General features: G+C 46.7%; 1 protein-coding gene across 1 annotated transcript in view; it reads right to left on the bottom strand.

Moving 5' to 3' along the window:
• Positions 1 to 3,716: 3,716 nt before the first annotated feature.
• LOC140394523 (uncharacterized) overlaps positions 3,717 to 26,325 on the bottom strand; it is an 82,433-nt gene continuing 59,824 nt past the window's right edge. The window contains exons 10-13 of the mRNA XM_072481869.1: positions 25,118 to 26,178; positions 13,558 to 13,724; positions 11,418 to 11,487; positions 3,717 to 4,874 (exon numbers count right to left, since the gene is read on the bottom strand). Of these exons, the coding sequence (XP_072337970.1) occupies positions 4,659 to 4,874; positions 11,418 to 11,487; positions 13,558 to 13,724; positions 25,118 to 26,178 (1,514 nt within the window). The 3' untranslated portion in view covers positions 3,717 to 4,658. The remainder of the gene's footprint in view (positions 4,875 to 11,417; positions 11,488 to 13,557; positions 13,725 to 25,117; positions 26,179 to 26,325) is intronic.

The raw sequence follows: 26,325 nt of genomic DNA, 5'->3' as shown, positions 1-26,325 counted from the left end.
CATTTGAGGCTCCCCCGGTGCAGGGTCGTCGTCCCCCGCAGGCCGCCCCCCCCCCCCCCCCCCAGCGTTCCCACGCTGTTCTCCGGCCTGTGCCGCGCAGAACTTGACGGGGCCATTCTCGCCGCTTGGGAGAATCGCGGGAGGGGGTCGGACCGGCATCGCGGGAAAATTTGGTGACCCAGGCGATTCTCCCAACCGGAGCGGGAGCGGAGAATCGCGCCCATTGAATCCCCACAGTGTAGATGGTGGCTGTTTGGCCCGTCACATCTGCATTGACACTACGTGGGCCTGCAATCACTTAACCTTTGGACACTGAAGAGCAATTCAGCATGGCCAATCCATCTAACCTGTGCATCTCTGGCCTGTGGGAGGACTCTGGAGGAAATCCACGCTGACGGGGAGAACGTGCAAACTCCACACAGTCACCCAAAGTGGGAATTGAAGCCGGATCCCTGGCGCTGTGAGGCAGCAGTGCTAACCATCGTGCTTGTATCACATTCATCCTGTTACCAAAATATATATTACAAATTGGACACTTGTGGAAATTATCTGATGAATATGATGTTACTGCTGGGTTACCTTTTGCTGCATGGCACGGAACATTGTGTAGTGGAGGGGCCTTGAAATCGATGATGCTGATCCCACTGGCAGAGCTCGAGGAGGAGCTAGAAACTCCTGTTCACTGACAGTTCTTAAATGGAGGAGGAGGCTGCCAGTGACAGAGTAGCTGGAGGACATAACGTATCCTGGGCTGATCCTGTGCAGGAATCGATCATTGTTCTTTGTAAAATTAATGCATATAAACGTCCTTCTATCTCACACTTGCCTTCAGCCAGTCCTTGGTGATCAACTTCCAAATAAGCACCGTTTAAGTATACCTCACTGATATACTATATATAAAGTCTGGGCTGCAAGCATTGCGAAATGAGTGGGGCCAACAGAGGAGCGATATTCCTGGAGGGTGGCCTGTTAAGTTACGATGCTTACATTTCGGCCAATGTGTGACATTGCTGTGAGGATGTGCCTTGCACCCAGCTGTTTCCCCAACATAATCATCTACAAAACGATCTCCTGCACATTCCTGCAATTTGTTCTTCACAGCATTAATACTAATTAGTTCCCACTTCTTTAGGAACTCACCAGATGCCCTCAAATCTGCTCAAGATTAGACAAATACTATTCTCTAAATTGTAACTCCTGAGACTCCATGTTCCTGCCCACTGGAACATCATCGCGACTTTCCCTCCTCCGAGGGACTGCACAGATCTCCCTGACTGACCCCTCCTTTATTTTGATGCGGTGCCCTTCACCATGTGCCACTCACTCTGCACTGCTACCCTCCACTGTGCTAGTATTTGAGTTGGCAGAGTGTAGGTCAATATATGTCTCTGCCTCTTTGGACAGCTCTGTCTCTTGATGCCCAACTGATGATCTGGCCCAGATGAGGTGAGGGAGCAGATCTGGGAGCTGTGACACACAAAAGGATTTGTTGAAGTATAATCTTTCTCGTGAAAGCACATTCTGATGCACATCATTACCGTCACCTGCTCATGCTGCCCTATGCCTCAGCCCCATCCTTGCACTCGTTCTACCAATTTTGTCCAAGAAATAAGATTCTACATTTTGTGGAGACATTACAGTTGAGAATTTGTAATATTGAGGGGGAAATGCTTCATAATGAAATTTCACAATTGATGAAGCCGAAATTAATCATTAGAGTAACTAAGAAAAATCTGGAGAAGAAGATGTTGTTTAAGTCTGTAAGTAATAACAAAGGCTTTTTTGTCTTTGTCAGAAGAAGGTTTTCATAATGGGCATCATGGTAGCACAGTGGTTAGAACAGTTGCTTCACAGCGCCAGGGACCCAGGTTCGATTCCCGGTTTGGGTCACTGTCTGTGCGGAGTCTGCACGTTCTCCCCGTGTGTGCGTGGGTTTCCTCCGGGTGCTCCGATTTCCTCCCACAGTCCAAAGATGTGCAGGTTAGGCGGATTGGCCATGATAAATTGCCCTTAGTGTCCAAAAAGGTTAGTTGGGGTTATGGGGTTAGGGTGGAGGCACAGTCTTAAGTAGGGTGCTCTCTCCAAGGGCCGGTGCAGACTCGATAGTCCGAATGGCCTCCTTCTGCACTGTAAAATCTATGATTCTATTCAAAGATTCATAACAGAGAGAGTACAGACTGTACTCCAGCGGCTGCTTGGATGACTTGATGACATCTCTTGAGCTCCCAGGGAATTCCTGTTTAAGATTGTGACTATCAAAGGCACAGTGAGAGAGATAAGTTCTCACCACACAGATCACTAACCCTCTCAGCAACGCTTGCTTCAAGTCTATGCTTCTTTCACCATTGGCCCCAAACCTCAGGCCACTGTCTCCTTGGGGTTCCAACAGCAACAGGTCTGCAAAGCTGTTAACAACTATACACCTGCCACATCCACCATGGATTTCATGTCCATCATTACCTTGGATACCACATTTGTTGTAAGAAAACCCCTGCACCAAGCTTATAATTTACCCGTTCTCAATTCTGATTGGCGATTATGGAGATTTAATAATTAGCTTGTAAATACAGTGTGTTCAATTCAGTCAAATTCATATTTCTTACAATGGCCCAGAATATTTTCTTCAGTTTTTAATGCTATTTGTACTGTAATTGCCAACCGCATCATGGCTGCATTAACAATGACTTGAAATCATGGTGCTTTCGAGAGCCACCCTTAGAGTCTCAATGATAAAACATGCACCTATGCCTTCAATTCCAAACATGTGTCAATCTTCATCTGTATGAATACCCTGGTGACAAAATCCTCTAGGTATGCACCAAGGTTAAGTCTGCCGGAAAGCAATGCACCAAAGTTCAAAGAATGAGGGGCGGGATTCTCCACTCCCACGCCGAAGTGGCCGCGCCGTCGTGAACGCCGTCGAGGTTCACTCTGGTGTGGAACGGCCCCGGTCCCGACCGATTCAGGCCCTGACAATGGGCCGGTATCGGGGCCACATCATCTACATGCGCCAGGCCTTGTTGCCTGCGTAAAAGCGGCGGCGCATAGATGACGCGGCCGGCGCCGCATAACGGACGTCATCCGCGCATGCGCGGTTTGGCCGGCGCCAACCCGTGGTTGCCGTCCTCTCTATGTCCGCCCCACAAGAAGATGGGGGACGGATCTTGCGGGGCCGCGGAAGGAAGGAGGTCCTCCTTCAGAGAGGACGGCCCGACGATCGGTGGGCACCGATCGCAGGCCACCCCACATTCCAGGTGAAGCCCGGTGCAGGATCCTCCCTAGCCCCCCCACAGGCCGCCACCCCCCAGCGTTCACGCACCGCCCACGGCTGCAGCGACCAGGTGTGGACGGCGCCGGGGGGAACCCGCCGTTTTGGCCTGGCCGCTCGGCCCATCCGGGCCTCAGAATCGCCGGGGTGCCGGAGAATCGCCATTTTGGGTGTCTCCGGCGATTCTCCGGCCCACGAAACTCGACCGGGCCGTTCCCGCCGCTTGGGAGGGCGTCGGACCGGCGTCCCCGGAAATTTTGGCGGCCCAGGCGATTCTCCCAACCGGCGTGGGAGTGGAGAATCGCGCCCGAGGTTTGGGCAGTGTTATGGGTCTGCACCAGAACCTCAATCTTTCGTTAAGATCCCAGACTGGAAGCCATATTTTGGACTTGTAAAGCTCTGAAGAAAGGTTACTGCGCCACAGGAAAAGCACTGAGTAGCAGACAGCTTTTATGGTAAAATAAACTTTAATTTCAACACAGAATCAAGGACATTAGCAACAAAAAATATCTCTCCAGTTAATAATTACTTCTTAACTTGCTTCCTGAAATCTGCCTCTATGTTCCAATTAAGCAAAGTCATATGTTTTAAATATCACACGTAAATATGGTGAATACCCAGGCTTTACTCGCTTATCTTGAGAAGTTTTTGGGGGAGAGAGATATTTCTTTAGAATCAAACTGCACCCTGTCAGTTCCAGATGCAACTCGTATCCTGGCCCCTCACATTAACTATGCCGCCTACAATCCAAAGGCTCGCCACATTCTTGTGTCTCATTGTAAAAGGTTACATTGCCCCTGAAAAAAATCAATCATTCTTTCTCTTTGTAATCACAGCAAAAAATGCCAAATACAAACTTTAAAATATGATAATTTATCACCTCCGTCAGAGCCAGAATAACAAATCAGGGGTCCAGTTTCAATTCGCTATTCCTGGATGAGTTCTGAATGAGTTAAACATTTTCTTCAGAAATTTGGAATGCAAAGTTGACAGAAAAACAATTTTCCAAAACTGTCACATCACTACAAACAGAAATGAATTCATTTTTGTAGCCGCAAATGTCTCAGAATCACATATATGAAGAGAACAAATTAATTTGTCTAATCCACAGTAGATAAGGAAAATTAGTTAATTTCTCGAAACAAATTAAAAGCACTTATTTAACAATCTTTAAGCAAAACTCATTTCCACAGCTCAGAATTCTGTGCCTTCAAAAGGTAGACCCTTAGCTAATTATAACAAGGAAGGTCTATTGCAGAACAAAAGTTTAACTTTATGCACAGGTTACAATTTAAAAACGGGAGTAACTTCATAGCTGAAATATTAGAGATTGTTTCTGAACTCCCAAGAAGGATTCGAAAATGCTCTGGAACCAACAACAATCGAAACATTAATAATTGATCATTTTTTCTTCATTGATGATGTTTAGAGCCAGATCTAATGCGGTTTCTAAGTTGTTATCGGGTATATCAGACTGTGCACCATTATTTAGAAGCAGTCGTTTAATCCTCTTGTTATTTTGTAGAATCCCGTAATGTAACGCTGTTCTGCCATCCTTGTCCTGGTTGTCTATTTGTTTCTGCACACGGAGATTTTGGAATAATACCTGCAAAACCCAACAGTTAAATTTATTTTCCACGTATATTGACACTTTATTATTCTAACTTAGATCAGTTTGGTTTAATTATGATGGGTATGATTCTGACTTGAACACAAAATTGCAGTCCCTGTGGTGTAGGTACACCCACTGTGCTGTTAGGGAGGGAGTTCCAGGGTTTTGACCCAGCGAGAGCGAAATATTTCAAAGTCAGGTGGTGAGTGACTTGGAGGGTAACCTCCAGGTGGTGGGGTTCCCAGGTATCTGCTTCCCTTGTCCTTCTATATGGTAGCGGTTGTCGGTTTGTAAGGTGCTATTGAAGGAACCTTGGCAAGTTACTGCAGTGCATCTTGAAGATGGTACACATGGCATCCACTGTTCATCGGTGGTGGAGTGGGTGTTGAAGATCATGGGTGAGGTACCAATCAAGTGGGCTGCTTTGTCCTGGATGGTATTGAGTTTCTTGAGTGTTGTTGGAGCTGCACTCATCCAGGCAAGAGGAGAGTATTCCATCACACTCCTGATTTGTGTTTGTGGACATGCATTGGATAGTCAGGAAGTGAGTTACTCACTGCAGGATTCCCAGCCTCTGACATGTTCTTACTGCCACAGTATTAATGTGACTAGTCCAGTTCAGTTTCTGGTCAATGGTAACCCCCAGGATGTTGATAGTGGGGAATTCAGTGATGGCAATGCCATTGAATGTCAAGGGGAGGCAGTTGGGTTCTCTCTTGTTGGATATGGTCATTGCCTGGTACATATATCGCATAAATGTTATTTGCCACATCAGACCTAGCCTGGATATTATCCACGACTTACTGCAAATGGACTGCATCATAGAAATAAAGGAACTAAAGGCCATTCGTCCCATCGAGCCTACTCTGCTACAGTATCTGAGGAGTTGCGAATGGTGCTGAACATTGTGCAGTCATTTACAAACATCCCCACTTCTGACCTTATGATGGAAGGAAGGTCATTGATGAAGCAGCTGAAGATGGTTGGGTCTAGGACACAACCCTGAGGAACTCCTGCAGTGATGTCCTGGAGATGATTGACCTCCAACCACCACAACCATCTTCCTTTGTGCCAGGAATGACTCCAACCAGTGGAGAACCGCCCCCCCCCCTCCAATTCCTATTGATTCCAGTTTTGCTAGGGCTCCTTGATCAAATATTGCCTTGATGTCAAGAGCAGTCACTCTCGCCTCACCCCTGGCATTCAGCTCTTGTGTCCATGTTTGGACTAAGGCTGAATGAGGTATTGGAGCTGAGTGACCCTGGTGGCACCCAAACTAAACGTCCGTGAGCAGGTTATTGCTGGGTAAGTGTTGCTTAACTGTTGGTGACCCCCCCCCCCCCCCCCATCACTTTGCTGATGATTGCGAGTAGACTGATGGGGCGATAATTGGCTGGGCTGGATTTGTCCTGCTTTTTTGGACAGGCCAAACCTGGGCAGTTTTCCCAAACTGCCGATGTAGCTGTATACAGGAACTTACAAACAAGTAGCAGAAGTAGGCTCGTCAGTTCCACCATTTAATGAGATCACGACTAATCTGGTAGTAATCTCAAATCTGTATCCTGCCTACCCCGGTAACTTTTCACCCCCTTGAATCTATCCACCTCTACCGTAAACTTTTCCAAAGACTTTGCTTCCAGCACCTTTTCAGGAAGAGAGTTCCACAGATTCACAACCCTCTGATTGAAAAATCACGACCTCATCTCAGTTTTAAATGAGCGACCCTTTATTTATAAACACTAACCCCTCCCCTCGTTCGATATTCTCCCGCAAGAGAAAAAAACATCCACCCTATCAAAACCTCCCAAGATCTTATATGTTTCAATCAAATTGACATTTACTCTTCTAAACTCCAGCGGTTATAAGCCCAGCCTGTCTAACCTTTCCTCATAAGACAACCCACCCATTTCTGGTATTAGTCTGATAAACCTTCTCTGAAATACTTTCAAGACATTTACATACTTCGTTAACTAAGGTGACCAATACTGTACACAATACTCCAAATATGATCTCACTAGTGTCCTGTACAATTGAAGCAAAATCTCACTATTTTTATATTCGATTGAGTAACATTCTAGCAGATTTCCTAATTATTGCTGGACCTGCAGACTAGATTCATGAACTACGAAACCTGGATCCCACTTCTTCAGAGCTCTGCATTCTCACCATTTAGATAATCTGCTTTTTGATTCTTCCTGCCAAAATGGACAATTACACATTTGTCCACATTAAACTCCATTGTCCACATCTTCGCCACTCAACGTATCCATGTAATTTTGTAACCTCCTGATGTCCTCTTCACAACTTACTTTCCTTTGTGTCATCAGCAAATTTGTCAACCATCCCTTCATCCAAGTCATTTATATAAATTGTAAACAATTGAGGTCCCAGCACGGATCCCTGGCACATTACTCACTAAATCTTGCCAACCTGAAAAATACCAATTTATGCCTCCTCTCGGTTTCCTGGTAGCTAGCCAATCTTCCTGTTAGCTAGCCAATCTTCCTGTTAGCTAGCCAATCTTCCTGTTAGCTAGCCAATCTTCCTGTTAGCTAGCCAATCTTCCTGTTAGCTAGCCAATCTTCCTGTTAGCTAGCCAATCTTCCTGTTAGCTAGCCAATCTTCCTGTTAGCTAGCCAATCTTCCTGTTAGCTAGCCAATCTTCCTGTTAGCTAGCCAATCTTCCTGTTAGCTAGCCAATCTTCTATCCATGCCAATATGTTACTCCCAATGACCTTACTTTTATTTTACGCAATGAACTTTGATGTGGAACTTTATCAGATGCCTTGTGGCAATCTAAGTACAGTACATCCACCAGCTCCCCTTTATCCACAGAACATATTACTTCCTCCAAGAAATCCAATAAGTTGGTTAAAAATGATTTCCCTTTCAAAAAAACCATGTTGACTCTGCCTGATTAACCTGAACTTATCCAAGCATCGTGCTATAACATCTTTAAGAGTAGCTTTAACATTTTCCCTAAGACAGATGTTAAGCTAACCTTCCTGTAGTTTCCTGCTGTCTCCCTCCCATTTGAATAAAGCAGTTACATTTGTAATCTTCCAATCTAATGGGACCTTCCCCAAATCCAGGGAATTTTGTAAAATTAAAATCAATGCATCAACTATCCGACTAGCCGCTTGGAAGCCAACAGGGTTAAGTCCATCAGGACCCGGGCTCTTGTCAGACCCGCAGCTCCAGCAATTTGCTCTTTGCCACTTCTCTGGAGATTGCAATTTCCCTTCCAATTCCTGTTTTATAGCTGCTTCTGGGAATGTTACTCGTGTCCTCCATAGTGAAGATGATGCAAAATACCTGTTCAATTCATCTGCTCTCTCCTGGTTTTACATTATCAATTCTCCAGACTCATTATCCACCGGACCAACACTCAATTTGCTAACTTTTCTTTCTTAAATATTTCTGAAATCTGTTACTATCTCTTTTCATATTTCCGGGAGCTTTCTCCTGTACTCTAATTTATACCTCCTTATTAATCTTTACTGTTCCTTATATTCTGTCCACTCTCCTGATCCGCAACCTGTTTTTGCACAATTAAAAGCTTTTTTCATGAAGTTTGATGCTATCTTTAACCATTCCAGTCAACCACGGATGATGGACTCCTCCCTTGGACTTACTCATTGGAATGCATCTATTCTGCATTCTGAAAATCTCCTTACATGTTTGTCACAGTGTCTCTATCGACTTCTCCCTTAACCTAATTTTCCATTTCACTTCAGCCAGCTCAGTTTTCTTGCCCTCATAATTACCCTTATTTAAGTTTAAAAACGTGGAGTGGAATCGTACCATAATTTGTCAGTCAGTTTCAGACTGAAAACCGCCATGTATCCCTCGAGCTGAGTGTGATTATATGTCTTTGGTGCAGTAAGGATTCAAAGCCTGGGTTAGTGTGTATGACTGCTGCAGTAGTGTTTTTAAAAGTCCTGGTTTGCAAGACAGGCAGGCTTTTGGAGCCAGAGATGCAATTAAAGCATCGTAAAAGTTTAGGCTAATGGAATTTTGTTGATATTAAGAAGGCTCCCTGTGGAGTAGTTAATTAGAGACATTGGAAGCGATCGAACGGCCTCGTTGGGCCCGACTCGGTGACACAACAAGGCCATTATACCTCGCGAGAGACCTCTCGTGAGATTCGCAACGCTTGGAATGCCTTGCGAGATCTATACGAGACGTCGCAATCCGGGTTTCACCCTTGTTGGCCCTTTAAAATAACGGGGTCTGATTTTCGGGAGTGACTTTAAAAGTTGAGAGCTAGTTCTTGTCAAAATTCTGCATCCTGTACTCCGGAGCTGGCTGGCTCCATTGCGGGGATGGGCATGTCCTACTCCTCTGCAATTTTCATCGAGTCACAGCAGGTTTTTTAAGAATCAAACCTTTCCTCTGGAGAGCCAGTGTTCTGGTGTAATATCTGTCATTCTCTCAGCCAAGCCTCATTATGCATGCTTAGCTGAGAACTCAGACAATTTTTAGAAAATTAGAACAGTTGTGCCCCAGAGGAAACATTAATTGATTGACAGCTGAGGCTCTCTACTCTGTGCAGTCAATATCACGTTGTTTATTGGCACAAATAAAGTGGTTTCAAGGATTTTTGGCTTATTTTTTTTTTTTAAAACTTAACAGGGCCTGGATGATTGATATTTTTATTAGTTAGCGCTCGAGAGTTTTGTTCAAGTCTTTGAGAAAATTATGAATACATTACATTCTTGGCATGGGGTATGTATGAGGGGACATAGGGGGTCAGTGATGAGCATGAACATGCAGGGGAGTGTTTGGATGGTGAAGTGGGTGCGAGGAGTGAGGGCTGGAAGACCTATTTTTCCTACTGGCACAAACTCCCATGGAATTTATTAAAGTCTTTTAAACTTCCCGCCTCTGCGCCCACAGCTCCTTTGGCTGTCTCTGTACTTCTTCCTCGGTCAGTTGGCCCAACTCCAGCCTGCACCTTGCCTCCTGGCATTAAAGATCCGGCCTTTGCCGGTACTGTCTCCCGAGACATGCATGCCACGCCAGGCGTTTTCCTCATCCCTCTTGCCCATCTCAAGAATGCAAATCCATGCCCATTATGTATATATTTTTAATATATTTTAATTCTCTTTTTTCACATTTTCTCCCAAATTTACACACCCCAACAATAAACAATAATCATTAACAAATATGTCAATTCCCATATCAATAACAACGATCCCATCCTCCCACCAAACCCCAAACATTAGCCCGCATGTTCACACAAACAAATGACAAAAAGGAATCAGGAATCACCCATAGTCACCATTAACACACACAGCCCCCCTCCCCCCAACCGCACCCCCCAGCTAATGTTCGATGTTATCCAGTTCTTGAAAGTGCATAATGAATAATGCCCATGAATTGTAGAACCCCTCCATACTTTCCCTCAGTTCAAACCTAACCTTCTCAAGAGTCAAGAATTCCAACAGGTCGCCCCACCACGCCAGGGCACAGGGTGGAGAGGTTGATCTCCAACCCATCAGGATCCGCCTTTGAGCAATCAACGAGGCAACATCTGCCTCCGCACCCTTTTCCAACCTCGGCTGGTCCGACACCCCGGATATGGCCTCCCGAGGGCCCGGGTCCAGTTTCACGTGCACCACTTTTAGAGATTATCCTAAAAACCTCCATCCAGTAATCCTCCAGCTTTGGACAGGCCCAAAACATATGACGCCCCCCACCCCCCCAACGTTCACACACATCTTCTACTCCTTCAAACAATCGGCTCATCCTCACCCTCGTGAGGTGTGTACCACCTTCAGCTGTATCAGCCCCAACCTCGCGCACAAGGTGGAGGCATTTACTCTCCGGAGCACCTCACACCAGAACCCCTCCTCCATATCCTCTCCCAACTCTTCCTCCCACTTTTCTTTGTCCCTTTCAGTGGTGTATTCTCCTCTTCCAAAATAGCTCCGTAAACCACCAACAGTACCCCCTTCTCCAGTCCCCCTGTCGTCAGCACCTCCTCCAGCAATGTGGAGGCCAGCACTACAGGGAAGCTCTGTATCTCCTTTCTGGCAAAATCTCGAACCTGCATGTATCTAAACATTTCCCCTTGCAACAGCCCATACTTCGCTTCCAGCTCCTTCAATCCTGCAAACCGACCCCTAAGAAACAAATCTTTTAGTGTCTTAATCCCCTTCTCCTCCCATTTCTGAAAATTTCAATCCCACTTCCCTGGCTCAAATCTGTGGTTCCCCCGAATCGGCCCATATATATATTATGTCCTTTTATGCAATATTGTGGTTCTGTTTTGAGCTATCTACTGAGACTGCAATGCAGCTTGACATTAATGACTTATAGATGAGCAGGATGAATTCTATTTATTTTCTTCTGAGTACTGGGATATTAATTTTTGATATTTTACACCAAAATGTGCCAAATCAACTGGAGATCAATTTCATACAATGGTGATTGTTCCTTTTGATGGCAAAATACAATTAATTGTACATAGATCAAATTGAGGTCACACTTTAAATTGGTAGATCTGGTTAATTAATATTAAACTAAAAGTACCTTGCAGATTTCAGCATTCCCAGAAATAGCAGCTATGTGTAACACAGTCCTGCCATCATCATCTTTGTACCTGTACAATTTTACAAACAAAATATTATTAGTGTCAAATATTGTAGCATAATAACAAATTAATGCAAAGTTTTACATCCATATTGGTGTTGAATTATAAAACACTCTTTTTCCCCGTGTTGCCCAAATTTGGCATGTAATTGTATATATCGAACAGGAGGGGCGACGTTGAGCCGTGGGATCGATGGCAAGGGCAGAAAGTCTCGCGAGCAGAATCGGGAAACAGGAGTCTCAACAGAGAAGTCGCGTTTCCTGATTTCCCCACCCCTCACTGCCAATGTCACGGGGTGTGAATCTCCTTTGAATGCATTCCCAACAATTTACATCTAATTAGCTCCCCCACCACATGATTTCCTCTCATTGAACATTAAAATAGATTTTACAGATGTAAGGCAGCCAAGGGTATCCCCCCAGGGGGTGCAGAGGTAAGTATAGCCAATGGGTGGGGGGGGGGATGGCTCTACGACAAGGGTTTGCACTGCGTCAACCTGCTCTGGGGGCAGTGCCAAAGGTGGGCTCTTTTTTCTGGGGGGGGGGGGGGGGGGAGAAGCGACACTAAGAGTGGGAGGGGGGGGTGCTAGTACCTACAATGAATATCAGTGGGGGAGGGGGGGAGGGAGGGGTGCAAAAGCTCCATGATGAGGTCTGAGAGCCGTTAGGCTGCAGTTTTGATGGCGGCCCAATCTCTGTGGAGCTGGCTGTCGGCTCTATGAGGCCTCGTCCCACCAGCGTGATGGTGCAAATCTCGGATTTCATTTATTTCTCTCCAAGAGGCTCAATATTTGGAGATGAAACTGGTTTGTTTTACTGTAGAGTTACATCCCAGTTTTCAGTCTGAGCCTGACAACACTCCGCCAAATTCTGGTGAGATTCCACCCAGTGGCTTGGTCGTTCAAAACGTCATCCTGATCTCCCAGTAAGGGGGGGGGGGGGGGGGGGGAACCTCCTCATTAACCTGCTCCTGGGGCCTTGCCAGATTTGCGATTACCGGGTCAAGGCAGTGGGCGACTGAGGGAGTCACCGGCCGGACTGTCTGCCCGTCTACCGCAGCTACATTCATGACTGGCTGTCCCTGCAGAGGGAGCACGCGGTGAAGACCAGCACCGTCAAGGTCTACCATGCCAGCTGGGCACCACAGGGATTGGGGGCTTTATTGATATCTTTAATCACATCTCAGTTTGATGTTTTAAGTTTCCTTTGTGATGTGTGATTTGTTGACTGCAGTATTCCTTTAAGGGGACGGTGCCCCCTTAATTTGTCCTTCAGTTTGTCTCATTTAGTTTAATTACTTACCCCAAAATAGGAGCACAGAAGTTGAATATTACTGAAAAGAGAGACGTGTTGCTGAAGCTTTTTGTCTTTCACTTATCAGGACAAATACAAGAATGCCAAATTTCAAACAATCACAACCATTTACCACAGGAGAAATGGGGTTCTAATTGGTTGGCAAGTTGACTCTGATTTCCTGAGACATTAGCATGGCAAAAGCAACAGGGAACTGTTTGATGTGATTCTGCAATTGGGCAGCACTTGCTGAATAATCCTGAGTGCGCTAATAGCTAAATACTAGCATCCAATTAATAAGACAATTTGTCAAACTTACAACATGACTCATTTACACTTGCTAGAGGTGACATACATTTGTACCCAGAGAACCAATCTCTACAAACAGAAGAAACATGTTCAAGCCTTGCACTATTTTTGACTTACCCAAGAGCTTGAGAGAGCATGACGGACAAGTGGCAGAAGACGTTTACTGCACTGAAGTGAATCATTTTGGCAGCTTGTTAATATGCCTCTGTGGGCAAAATACTGTCACCCCTGGATCCCATTGCCTGCTGGGGCTGGGCCAGCTTTACTCATTCATTCCTGTCAGACTTCTTATGTTCTGACAAAACCCTGCCCTTCCATTAGGTCTCCTGAGATGTTTCTTCAGGCAAGTGTAGCGATGTGCCCTCCTAGCTTTCCACTTTCTTCAATTCTATCACACACTCTGGGCACAGCAAAGATACTTCAAAGGTTACTGTAGCTTCCTATTAACATTCTGGCTACCCCTTCGCTTGGCACTTACCCAGAAAGGCCACTATGGTGCTGACATAGATTCTCCAACTTATAATATTCTCCATTCTCAATGGTTCTGACGACAGTTTTGAAAATATCACCGTGATTTACACCATCTGTGTTAATACAGTTTATATTGGTTTCATTTTCCTCAGCAGAACGCAAAGTATTTTTGTCCTGTGAAAGCAGAGTACACAAGAATGTGAGTCAGTTATTTTCCTTAATCACATATACAAGTAACAATAATGCATTTTCTTTCATCTGATTGGTTTGAAGAGGCGTTAGGAATTATTTTCTGAGTCAATGCTGTCCGTGGCCACTCTCCTGACTAGTCTTATGACTTCCCAAAGCCACTAAAATGAATGACAACACTGACTTCCAGTTGCACAAAACTGGGAACAAAGGCCATCGCAGATCGCGGAGATAAGCACAAAACTACGAACAAAGGCCATCGCAGATCGCGGAGATAAGCACAAAACTGGGAACAAAGGCCATCTCAGATCACGGAGATAAGCACAAAACTACGAACAAAGGCCATCGCAGATCGCGGAGATAAGCACAAAACTGGGAACAAAGGCCATCTCAGATCACGGAGATAAGCACAAAACTACGAACAAAGAACAACAAAGAACAAAGAAATGTACAGCACAGGAACAGGCCCTTCGGCCCTCCAAGCCCGTGCCGACCATACTGCCCGACTAAACTACAATCTTCTACACTTCCTGGGTCCGTATCCTTCTATTCCCATCCTATTCATATATTTGTCAAGATGCCCCTTAAATGTCCCTATCGTCCCTGCCTCCACTACCTCCTCCGGTAGTGAGTTCCAGGCACCCACTACCCTCTGCGTAAAAAACTTGCCTCGTACATCTACTCTAAACTTTGCCCCTCTCACCTTAAACCTATGCCCCCTAGTAATTGACCCCTCTACCCTGGGGAAAAGCCTCTGACTATCCACTCTGTCTATGCCCCTCATAATTTTGTATACCTCTATCAGGTCGCCCCTCAACCTCCTTCGTTCCAGTGAGAACAAACCGAGTTTATTCAATCGCCATCTCAGATCGCGGAGATAAGCACAATATTAGGTCCAAATGTGACTTTTTAAAAAATAATATTTAATTGAGGTATTTGAAAAAATTTTATAACAGTAACATAAACAATGACATCAACATGGAAAAATAAACATCCCCCCCGCCCCCCCAGCCCAATCTTCACGCACCTCAACCAAACAACTGCAATCCGCACCTCCCCTCCTGAAATACTGCATCTGCCGACATTTTAATTTTCCCCAAGAAAGTCGATAAATGGCTGCCACCTCCGGGTGAACCCCACCATTGACCCTCTTAAGGTGAACTTTATTTTCTCGAGACTGAGAAACCCAGCCATGCCACTAACCCAGGTCTCTGCACTTGGGGGCTTCGAGTCACTCCACACTAACAGGATCCGTCTCCGGGCTACCAGGGAGGCAACGTCAAGACGTCGGCCTCTTTCGCCCCCTGAACTCCCGGCTCTTCCGACACTCCGACGATCGCCACCTCCGGACTCGGCACCACCCATGTTTTAGCACTGTGGACAAGCAAAACCCTGCCAAAACCCTCTTAAGCTTCGGGCATGCCCAAAACATGCGGACATGATTTGCTGGGCTTCCTGTGCAACTCGCACACCTATACTCTACTCCGAACAACTTAGTCATCCTAGCCGCTGTCATGTGTGCCCGGTGGACTACTTTAAATTGTCTCAGGCTAAGCCTGGCATGTGATGAGGAGGTATTAACCCTGCTTAGGGCATCCACCCATAGACCCGCCTCTATCCCTCCTCCTAGCTCGTCCTCCCACTTGCCCTTAAGCTCCTCCACCAGGGTTTCCTCCGCTTCTGAAAGCTCCTGGTAAATATCCGATTAATTTCCCCTCTCCCACCCAGGTACTGGAAACTACTCTATCCTGTATCCCCCGTGGCGGCAGCAGCGGAAAGGCCAGCACCTGTTTTCTCAGGAAGTCTTGCACTTGCAAATACCTAAAACCATTCCCTGCTGGCAATTTAAATTTATCCTCCAAAGCTTTCAAGCTGGGGAAGCTCCCGTCTATAAATAGATCCCCCATCCTTCTAATTCCTGCCCTCGACCAACTCCGGAACCCGCCCTCTTGCCGACCCGGTACAGACCTATGGTTATTATAAATCGGGGTCCAAATCGATGCTCTCGTGTCTCCTCCATTGCCCCCAGATTCTCAGAGCCGCCGCCACCACCGGACATGTGGAGTATCGGGCCGGCGAGAACGGAAGAGGTGCCGTTATCAGTGCTCCCAAACTGGTGTCTTTGCATGACGCCGCCTCCATCCGCTCCCATGCCGACCCCTCCCCCACTACCCACTTCCTAATCATGGCTATATTAGCCACCCAGTAGTAATTGCAGAAGTTTGGCAGCGCCAACCCACCCTCCCCCCGACTGCGCTCCAGCAACACTTTCTTCACTCGCGGGGCTTTACCCGCCCACACACAGCCCGAAATAATCTTATTCACCCGCTTAAAAAAGGCCTTAGGGATGAAGATGGGGAGGCACTGAAAGACAAACAGAAATCTGGCGAGGACCGTCATTTTCACGCTCTGTACCCTCCCCGCCAGTGATAGCGGGAGCATGGCCCATCTCTTAAAGTCCCCTCTATTTGTTCTACCAACCGGGATAGGTTTAACTTGCGCAGTGCCTCCCATTCCCGGGCCACCTGGATTCCCAAATATCGAAAGCTCTTCCCCACCTTTCTAAGCGGCAGCTCTCCCAGTCTCTTCTCCTGTCCTCTTGTCTGGATCGCAAACATCTCGCTTTTCCCCATGTTCAATTTATACCCCGGAAAATTGCCAAATTCCCCCAAGATTTGCATTACTTCCCCCATCCCCTCCAGCGGGTCCAAAATGTACAAGAGTGGGTCATCTGCGTAGAGCGAGACCCGGTGCTCCACCCCCCCTGAAACAGCCCTTTCCAGTTCGTAGAGGCTCTTAACCCCATGGCCAATGGCTCTATGGCCAGAGCAAACAGTAGCAGGCAGAGGGGTCATCCTTGCCTCGTCCCTCGGTGCAGTTTAAAGTACCCCGACCTCAGCCAGTTCGTACGCACACTCGCTACTTGTGCCTGATAGAGCAACCGCACCCAGTCAATGAAGCCCTCACCAAACCCAAACCTTCCCAGCGCCTCCCACAGGTAATCCCACTCCACCCGATCAAAAGCCTTCTCTGCATCCATCGCTACCACCACCTCCTCTCCTTCTGAGGGCACCATAATAACATTGAGAAGCCTTCGAACATTGGCCTTGAGTTGCCTGACTTTAACAAATCCCGTTTGGTCTTCCCCCATCATCCCCGGGACACAGTCCTCTATCTAGTGGCCAGTATCTTAGCCAGCAGTTTGGCATCCACATTCAGTCGGGAAATCGGCCTGTATGACCCGCATTGCTCCGGATCCTTCTCCTGTTTCAGAATCAATGAAATCGAGGCCTGCGACATTGTTGGGGGGAGGACTCCCTTCTCTCTTGCTTCGTTAAATGTCCTCACCAGTAGTGGGCTCAATATCTCTTAATTACTTCTTATAGAATTCTACCGGGTAGCCGTCAGGCCCCGGGGCCCAGCCCGACTGCATGCCTTCCAGCCCCTTGATTATTTCCTCAATCTCAGTTGGGGCTCCCAGCCCTTCCACCAGGTCCTCCTCCACCCTCGGAAACCTCAACTGATCCAAAAACTGCCTCAGCCCCTCTACTCCAGCCGGGGGTTCCGACTCATATAATTTACGATAAAAGTCCTTAAACACCTCATTTACCCCCGCTGGATCCAGGACAGTATTACCGTCTCTCCTCTTTACTTTACCTATCTCCCTGGCTGCCTCTCTTTTCCTGAGCTGGTGCACCAGCATTCTGCTTGCCTTTTCCCCGTACTCATACATCGCCCCCCCCCCTTGCCTTCCTCAATTGTTCCACTGCTTTCCCTGTGGTCATCAGCCCAAACTCCGCCTGTAGCCCCCGCCGCTCCCTCAGTAGTCCCGTGTCCGGGGCCTCTGAGTATCTCCTGTCCACCTGGAGTATCTCCTCAACTAACCTGTCCCTCTCAGCCCGTTCCACCTTTTCTCTGTGGGCCTGTATCGAGATTAATTCCCCTCCGACTACTGCCTTCAAAGCTTCCCAGACCGTCGCTGCAGAGACCTCCCCCGTATGATTTGTTTCCAGGTAGTTCTGGATGGACTTGTTAACCCGCCCACAGATCGCATTGTCTGCTAGCAACCCCACATCCAGTCTCCACAGCGGGCGTTGTCCTCTCTCCACACTAACCCGTAGATCCACCCAGTGCAGGGCATGATCCGACACTGCGATTGCCGAGTACTCAGTATCCAGCACCTTTGGTATTAGCACCCTGCTCAGAACAAAAAAGTCGATGCGAGAGTATACCTTGTGGATGTGTGAAAAAAAGGAATACTCCTTCGTCTTCGGCCATGCAAATCTCCATGGGTCTGCTCCCCTCATCTGTTCCATAAAAAAAAACCTTCAATTCCTTTGCCGCAGCCAGCCTCCTCCCTGTCCTGGATTTTGACCGGTCCAATTCCGGATCAATGAATGACTGTATTGAAGTCCCATGATCAGGTTATGAGACTCGTCTGGGATCTTACCTAACACCCGCCTCATAAATTCCACATCATCACAATTCGGAGCATATATGTTCACGAGTACCATTCGCACCCCCTCCAGCTTCCCACTCACCATTATGTACCTACCCCCCTTGTCTGACACGATTCTCCCTGCCTCGAATGCCACGCATTTGTTGATCAAAATCGCTACCCCCCTGGCCTTTGAGTCCAGTCCTGAGTGGAACATTTGGCTGACCCACCCCTTCCTCAATCTCGTCAGGTCTGTAACCTTTAGGTGTGTCTCTTGTAGCATTGGCACGTCCGCCTTCAGCCCCCTCAAATGCACGAACACGCAAGCCCTCTTGACCGGCCCATTCAGTCCTCTCACGTTCTATGTGATCAGCCTGGAAGGGGGGCTTCCAACCCCACCCCTGCCGACCAGCCATCACCCTTTTTAGGCCAGCCTCGAGCCCGCACCCTCCGCCTCCTCGAGCTCCCACTCGGGCAGTCGCCATTCCCGACCTCCCATTTGTCCCCTAGTAACAGCTACCCCCCCTCCCTCCCCCCTAGCGACAATACTAGAAACTCAATTCCCTACGTCAAGCTCCAGCTTAACACCTGCTCACCCCCCACTGCGCTTCTGAGAGTCAGCTGAACCATGCTGACTTAGTAGCTCCCGCCCCTGGCACCAAGCAGTCTGTCTCCCTATTGTTCTCTCCCCTCTCCCCCCACATGAACAAACATTTTAAAAGCATCACATTCCACAGTAAACAAACATCAGAAAAAACAGTGAAGAAACAAGTCACTTTAAAAAAAGTTACCCAAAAAGCAGAACTAAATTCAAAGCCCATCCCCCCCTCTAACAAGGTCTCTGCGAGACAGATCAACCTTTAACCATCCACACAGCCCATTATTTCACATAGCGCTACTTAAATTTATACAGTCCAGCACAACAAATCGCCGCCACAGTACTTCTCCAAGGCTTCAGTGTCCTTTAATTCTCCTCCAGCTTTCTTTCTGTAGTAAAGGTCCATACCTCATCTGGCGTTTCAAAGTAGAAGTCCCGTTCCTCATGTGTGACCCACAGGCGGGCTGGGTACAACACCCCGAACTTCATCCCCTTCTTAAAGAGGGTCGTTTTTGCCCAATTGAACCCAGCTCGCCTCTTGGCCAAATCCGTTCTCAGGTCCTGATAGATGAGCAACTCATAGTTCTCCCACTTGCTGCTCCGTTCCTTCTTGGCCCACCTCAAAACGTGTTCCCTGTCCATGAAACGGTGAAAAATTACCACCATGGTCCTCGGTGGCTCGTTCGCTCGGGGCTTCCTCGTGAGGGCTCTGTGCGCTCTGTCCAATTCCAGGGGCTGAGGGAACACCCTAGCCCCCGTCAATTTCTCCAACATGTCCATCACATAAGCCCTCACATCCAATCCCTTACTACCTTCAGGGAACAGTACGAAGTCTTACAACACCAGGTTAAAGTCCAACAGGTTTGTTTCGATGTCACTAGCTTTCGGAGCGCTGCTCCTTCCTCAGGTGAATGAAGAGGTCTGTTCCAGAAACACATATATAGACAAATTCAAAGATGCAAAACACTGCTTGGAATGCGAGCATTAGCAGGTGATTAAATCTTTACAGATCCAGAGATGGGGTAACCCCAGGTTAAAGAGGTGTGAATTGTACCAAGCCAGGACAGTTGGTAGGATTTCGCAGGCCAGATGGTGGGGGATGAATGTAATGCGACATGAATCCCAGGTCCCGGTTGAGGCCGCACTCATGTGTGCGGAACTTGGCTATAAGTTTCTGCTCGGCAATTCTGCGTTGTCGTGCGTCCTGAAGGCCGCCTTGGAGAACGCTTACCCGGAGATCAGAGGCTGAATGCCCTTGACTGCTGAAGTGTTCCCCGACTGGAAGGGAACATTCCTGCCTGGTGATTGTTGCGCGATGTCCGTTCATTCGTTGTCGCAGCGTCTGCATGGTCTCGCCAATGTACCACGCTTCGGGACATCCTTTCCTGCAGCGTATGAGGTAGACAACGTTGGCCGAGTCGCACGAGTATGTACCGCGTACCTGGTGGGTGGTGTTCTCACGTGTAATAGTGGTATCCATGTCGATGATCTGGCACGTATTGCAGAGATTGCCATGACAGGGTTGTGTGGTGTCGTGGTCACTGTTCTGAAGACTGGGTAGTTTGCTGCAAACAATGGTTCGTTTGAGGTTGCGCGGTTGTTTGAAGGCAAGTAGTGGGGGTGTGGGGATGACCTTGGCAAGATGTTCATCGTCAACAATGACGTGTTGAAGGCTGTGAAGAAGATGACGTAGTTTCTCCGCTCCGGGGAAGTACTGGACGACGAAGGGTATTCTGTCGGTTGTGTCCCATGTTTGTCTTCTGAGGAGGTCAGTCCGGTTTTTCGCTGTGGCGCGTTGGAACTGTCGATCGATGAGTCGAGCGCCATATCCCGTTCGTACGAGGGCATCTTTCAGCGTCTGCAGATGTCTGTTACACTCCTCCTCGTCTGAGCAGATCCTGTGTATACGGAGCGCTTGTCCATAGGGGATGGCTTCTTTAATGTGTTTAGGGTGGAAGCTGGAGAAGTGGAGCATTGTGAGGTTATCCGTGGGCTTGCGGTAAAGCGAAGTGCTGAGGTGACCGTCCTTTATGGAGACGAGTGTGTCCAAGAATGCAACTGATTTTGGAGAGTAGTCCATGGTGAGTCTGATGGTTGGATGGAACTTATTAATGTCATCGTGTAGTCGTTTCAGTGATTCTTCACCGTGGGTCCAAAGGAAAAAATGTCATCGATGTATCTGGTGTATAACATCGGTTGAAGGTCCTGTGCGGTGAGTAGGTCCTGTTCAAACTTGTGCATGAAGATGTTGGCGTATTGGGGTGCGAATTTGGTCCCCATGGCTGTTCCGTGCGTCTGGATGAAGAACTTGTTGTCGAAGGTGAAGACGTTGTGATCCAGAATGAAGCGGATGAGTTGCAGAATTGCGTCTGGAGATTGGCAGTTGTCGGTGTTGAGTACTGAGGCTGTTGCAGCAATGCCGTCGTCATGGGGGATGCTGGTGTAGAGTGCCGAGACGTCCATTGTGACGAGGAATGTTCCTGGTTCAACTGGTCCATGGGTGCTGAGTTTCTGTAGGAAGTCCGTCGTGTCGCGACAGAAGCTGGGTGTACCTTGTACGATGGGTTTCAAGATGCCCTCGATGTAGCCAGAGAGGTTCTCACACAGGGTCCCATTGCCTGAAACGATAGGGCGGCCTGGTGTGTTGGCCTTATGTATTTTCGGGAGGCAGTAGAGATCTCCAATCCAGACCCAGATTCTGTCGCAACACGACGGACTTCCAGTCGGGGAACACTTCAGCAGTTAAGGGCATTCAGCCTCTGATCTCCGGGTAAGCGTTCTCCAAGGCGGCCTTCAGGACCCGCGACAACGCAGAATCGCCGAGCAGAAACTTATAGCCAAGTTCCGCACACATGAGTGAGGCCTCAACCGGGACCTGGGATTCATGTCGCATTACATTCATCCCCCACCATCTGGCCTGCGAAATCCTACCAACTGTCCTGGCTTGGTACAATTCACACCTCTTTAACCTGGGGTTACCCCATCTCTGGATCTGTAAGGATTTAATCACCTGCTAATGGTCGCATTCCTAGCATTGTCTGGCATCTTTGAATTTGTCTATATGTGTGTTTCTGGAACAGACCTCTTCATTCACCTGAGGAAGGAGCAGCGCTCCGAAAGCTAGTGACATCGAAACAAACCTGTTGGACTTTAACCTGGTGTTGTAAGACTTCGTACTGTGCTCACCCCAGTCCAACGCCGGCATCTCCACATCATGGCTACCTTCAGGGAGGCCAACAATTCTGAGATTCTGCCTCCTGGACCTATTCTCCAGGTCCTCCACCTTCTCCTGCATTCTTTTCTGGTGGTCGTTCATCATCCCCACCTTGCTTTCCAGCACAGTTATATACTCCTCGTGCTCGGACAAGTTTTGTTCCACCTCCTTGATTGCTCTCCTGTGGGTTTCCTGATTCTGAACCACTTGATCAATCGAAGCCTTACTCGGGTCCAGCGTGTCCTTCTTCAGCTTGGCGAAGCAATCCTCAAAAAACTTCACCAGCTGCTCTGTCGACCATTGTGCCGTCTCCCCGCGGCCCTTGCTCTCCGCCATGCTGTCCCTTGTTACCAGCTCTACTTGCGTCTTCCTTATAGGACTTTGTCATCTCACACGGCCACTTCTGGTCCAATTCTCCGTTCACCGGAGGGGGATTTCTCCTCACTGTCTCACTCTTCACCGATTTATCCCATAAAATCCGGGAAAAAACGGGGGAAAAAGGTCCAAACGCCCGTTACAGGCGGGAGCCATCAAATGTGCGACCTATTCCTCCATGGCCGCCACCGGAAGTCGGTCCAAAAGTGACTTAAATAACAGTTACAGCTAGATTCAAAATTCTTACCACACACTATTTAACACTGGTTGCTGGGGAAATATGTGGAAAGCTGGCGGCTGGAGCTGTCCATTTAGCTTGCCATGAAATTTCAGACCTTGCATCGAATTGATTCATTTGTACCATGTTCCTAATTCACATGTTCGTGTTACAGAAACATGGCTGCAGGTGACAAAGACTGGGACCTGAATATCGAAGGCTACATGACAGTCAGGAAGGACAGGATGCTAAGAAAAGGTGGAGGGGTAGTTCCGTTAGTTGAAAAAAAAATGAAATGAAAATCGTTTATTGTCACAAGTAATCTTCAAATGAAGTTACTATGAAAAGCCCCTAGTTGCCACATTCCGGCACCTGTTCTGGGAGGCTGGTACGGTACTTAAATGTGGCATTGGTACAATAGCGAGGGATGAACTTTGTTCTGGAGATTAAGGTGTAAAATCAGTTTGCGTAGAGATGAGAGATAATAAAGGTAAGGAGTCACATATGGGAGTGGTCATAGGCCCCCAACAGTAACCACACTTTGGGATGGGATATACAGAAAGAAATAATGGGAGACTTGTGGAAAGGGATGGCGAGAGTCTTTTTTTTGTCCGTTCATGGGACCTGGGTGTCGCAGGCGGTGCCACATTTATTGCCCATCCCTAATTGCCCTTGAGGAGGCAGTTTAGAGTCAACCACATTGCTGTGGGTCTAGAGTCACATGTAGGCCAGACCAGGTAAGAAGGGCAAATTTCCTTCCCTAAAGGACATTCGTCATGGGTGATTTCAATCTACATATTGAGTGGACTAATGAGAATAGTAAAGGTGACCCTGCTAATGGATTCATAGAGTTTTTTGGGGATAGTTTCTTAGAGCAGCATGTTCTAGAGCCAACCACAGAGCAGGCCACACTAGATTTGAGAATGTGCACAAGGTTACTGTGGGAAATCAAAGCTCATGTGAGAGGGGTAACATATTGCCATGGGTAGAAGATTGGCTGCCATCAGGAAGCACAAAGTCCGCATATCTGTTTTTTGTTTCGGTTGATAAGGTATAATTTAACAGGGATCAGTACTGGGACCTCAACTATTTACAATCTAAATAAGTGACTATATTAAAGGGATGGTTGCCAAATTTGCTGATGACACAAAGATAGGTGGGAAAGTAAGTTGCAAAGAGGGCAAAGAGATATAGACAGGCTCGGTGAGGGGGCAAACATTTGGCAGCTGGAGTATAATGTGGGAAAATGTGAACTTGTCCACTTTGGCAGGAAGAATAGAAAAGCAGCAAATTATTTAAACAGATAGATTTTGCACAACTCGAAGGTGCAGAGGGATCTGGGTGTCCAGGTACATGAATGGCAAAAGGTTAGTACGCAGATACAGCAAGTGATAGGGAAGCAAATGGAAAGAATGAAATATAAACGTTTTGCTGTATTCGTATAGGGCATTGATGAAACCACATCTGGTATAGTGTATACTGTCTCCTTACTTAAGAAACGCTATAAGTGCATTAAAAGCCGTTTAGAGAAGATTTACTCAACTGATATCTAGGAAGGGGAGGAGGGAGTGAGGCATATCTTAACAGGAAAGGTTGGACAGATTGGTTCTGTATCCAGTAGAGTTCAGAAGAATGAACAATGATCTTTTTGAGACGTACAATATCCTGAGGGGACTCGACAGGGTGGGGACACAGTTTAAAAATGAGGGACCTCTCATTTAACACCAAGATGAGGAGATACATTTCTTTCGGCGGATGCTGAATCTTTGGAACTCCCTTTCTCAGAGAGCGGTGCAGCCAGGGTCATTGGCTATTTTCAAGGTTGAGGTAGATACGTTCTTGACAAACAATGGAGTCAAAGGATTGAGGTTGAGGTGGGGGGAATGCTGCTGGTATGTGGAGTTGAGCCAGACATGATCTTACTGAATGATGAAGCAGCCCGAGGGCTGAATGGCCTCTTCTCGATCCTAATTCATCTGTTTGTATATTCAGATGTTCACTTGCTTTTCTGATTTAAAGCTTCACATTTCCAGCTGGATTCACTGGTGCAATGAAATGAATAGTGACTTGGGCAGCAGCAATTTTACTCATATCTGGGAAAAGGGCCTATGAAAGCTATTGAAAAATAAACTCCATTAGAATGAGACTGAAGATCAAAAGGTGAACACTTTTCTCTGCAAATGCTTTATTGCCAAATGTCCTTGTTCAGTAGTTTTAAGAGCATTTATCTTACTCATGGAAGTTAGTTTTAATCTATTTTTGGATGAGGTTTAAGAGGAGTGAACTCGAGAATTTGACGGACCATTGAAAAGTCCATTGACCTCGGCGGGAATGTCTGGTCTTGGGGCGGGCGAGCCTGGAAAATCCCGCCCGATATCTCTCTGGGCAGCCTGTAAATTTCTTTGCTGTCATTCTTGTGCACAGGTTTGACTGTATGGAATGGAATGCATTAATACAACTATTGAAAACTGCACCTGTACATGTCAGATAATTAGTAATCAAATACATATAATACTGTGAAAAAATGCAGTCCTACCGTTAATTTATTTATTGTATCACAGGCACCACCTTCATTGTCTGAGTTAGACAGATTGGTAGCTGCGATCTCCTTCTTTAATGGGTGTTCAGTTTTTGATCCTTCCCATATTAGTGCTTCTTTAACTTGATCTCCTTCAGAATATTCCTCAGGTTCAGTACAATCTTTTACACACCCACCCAAAGTTACTTTCAAATTTTGTACGTTTTGTAAGATTTCAAGATCTCTCGTAGTGGATGGTCCTGGATTGATGGTTCCCTCTGTTGTCATATTTTCTTTCTGTGGAAATTCAGTATTTCTAACAATGTCGTGATTGAAGCTTATGGATTTCGGCTTTATATTTGCTAAGTTATTGACATCTTCAGCAGTGACAATGTTTTCATGGGGAGATTGTGTTCCTGAAATCTGTAATTTAGATTCTGTCGTTTTCAAGCAACAATCAACAATACCCGACACTCCAGGTGTGTCATTTGGACTATCTTCACGCCATTCCTTTACGGACAGATTTGATTTTTCAATATCTTCCCTGCAGGTAACTGGAAGTTCGTGTTGGAATTTCTGGCTGTCTTGACTGTCCACATTTAAGAATTCTTCGGTCGTCACTTTTCTCTCATCTGAATTGATAGCTGTAGAATTCTGAAATGGGCTCTCCTTGTTGATATTGTTTCCACTATCTATACTAATCATTTGTTTGGAAAAGTTCTGATTTTTTAACTGGGCAGTGGATGCTGGCCATTTTTCTGGACTGTCTGCTAAAGAATTCTGACATTCCATCTGACCTTTAGAAAATGACTTTGGCATCGACTTATTGAAGGCTGCATATGTTGAGTCAGTGCTTAATGTAGATCTTCTTGTTCTTGATGTATTCTGAGAGTTGAATGACTGCCTTGGAGAAGAAAGAGTTGAATGCAAATTATTCTGTCCATTCGCAGATTCATTGCTGCAACGGGACATTTTTGTTCTATTCAGAACTTTTTTAGGCGGTCTCTTTGTAGATCTTGAAGTAGCTTTACTGACAACTCTACTCATTCCTGTATTTTGCTTGCTTGTTTCATTTTGACCTATTTTTCATGAAACATTCACAGAATAAAGCAGATTATAATTTAACAATGCAGTTTAAAATCTGAGATAAATAATCTTAATTTGAGAAGTAACCTTTTATTTTGTACCATCTGAATATTTCTTGAATAGAATAACTGTTTCAATTA

Source organism: Scyliorhinus torazame, chromosome 17 (genome assembly GCF_047496885.1).
Source record: "Scyliorhinus torazame isolate Kashiwa2021f chromosome 17, sScyTor2.1, whole genome shotgun sequence".
Classification (NCBI taxonomy): Eukaryota; Metazoa; Chordata; class Chondrichthyes; order Carcharhiniformes; family Scyliorhinidae; genus Scyliorhinus; species Scyliorhinus torazame.
The sequence above is the reverse complement of the archived record's forward strand: the minus strand, read 5'-3'. Positions and strand labels throughout refer to the sequence as shown.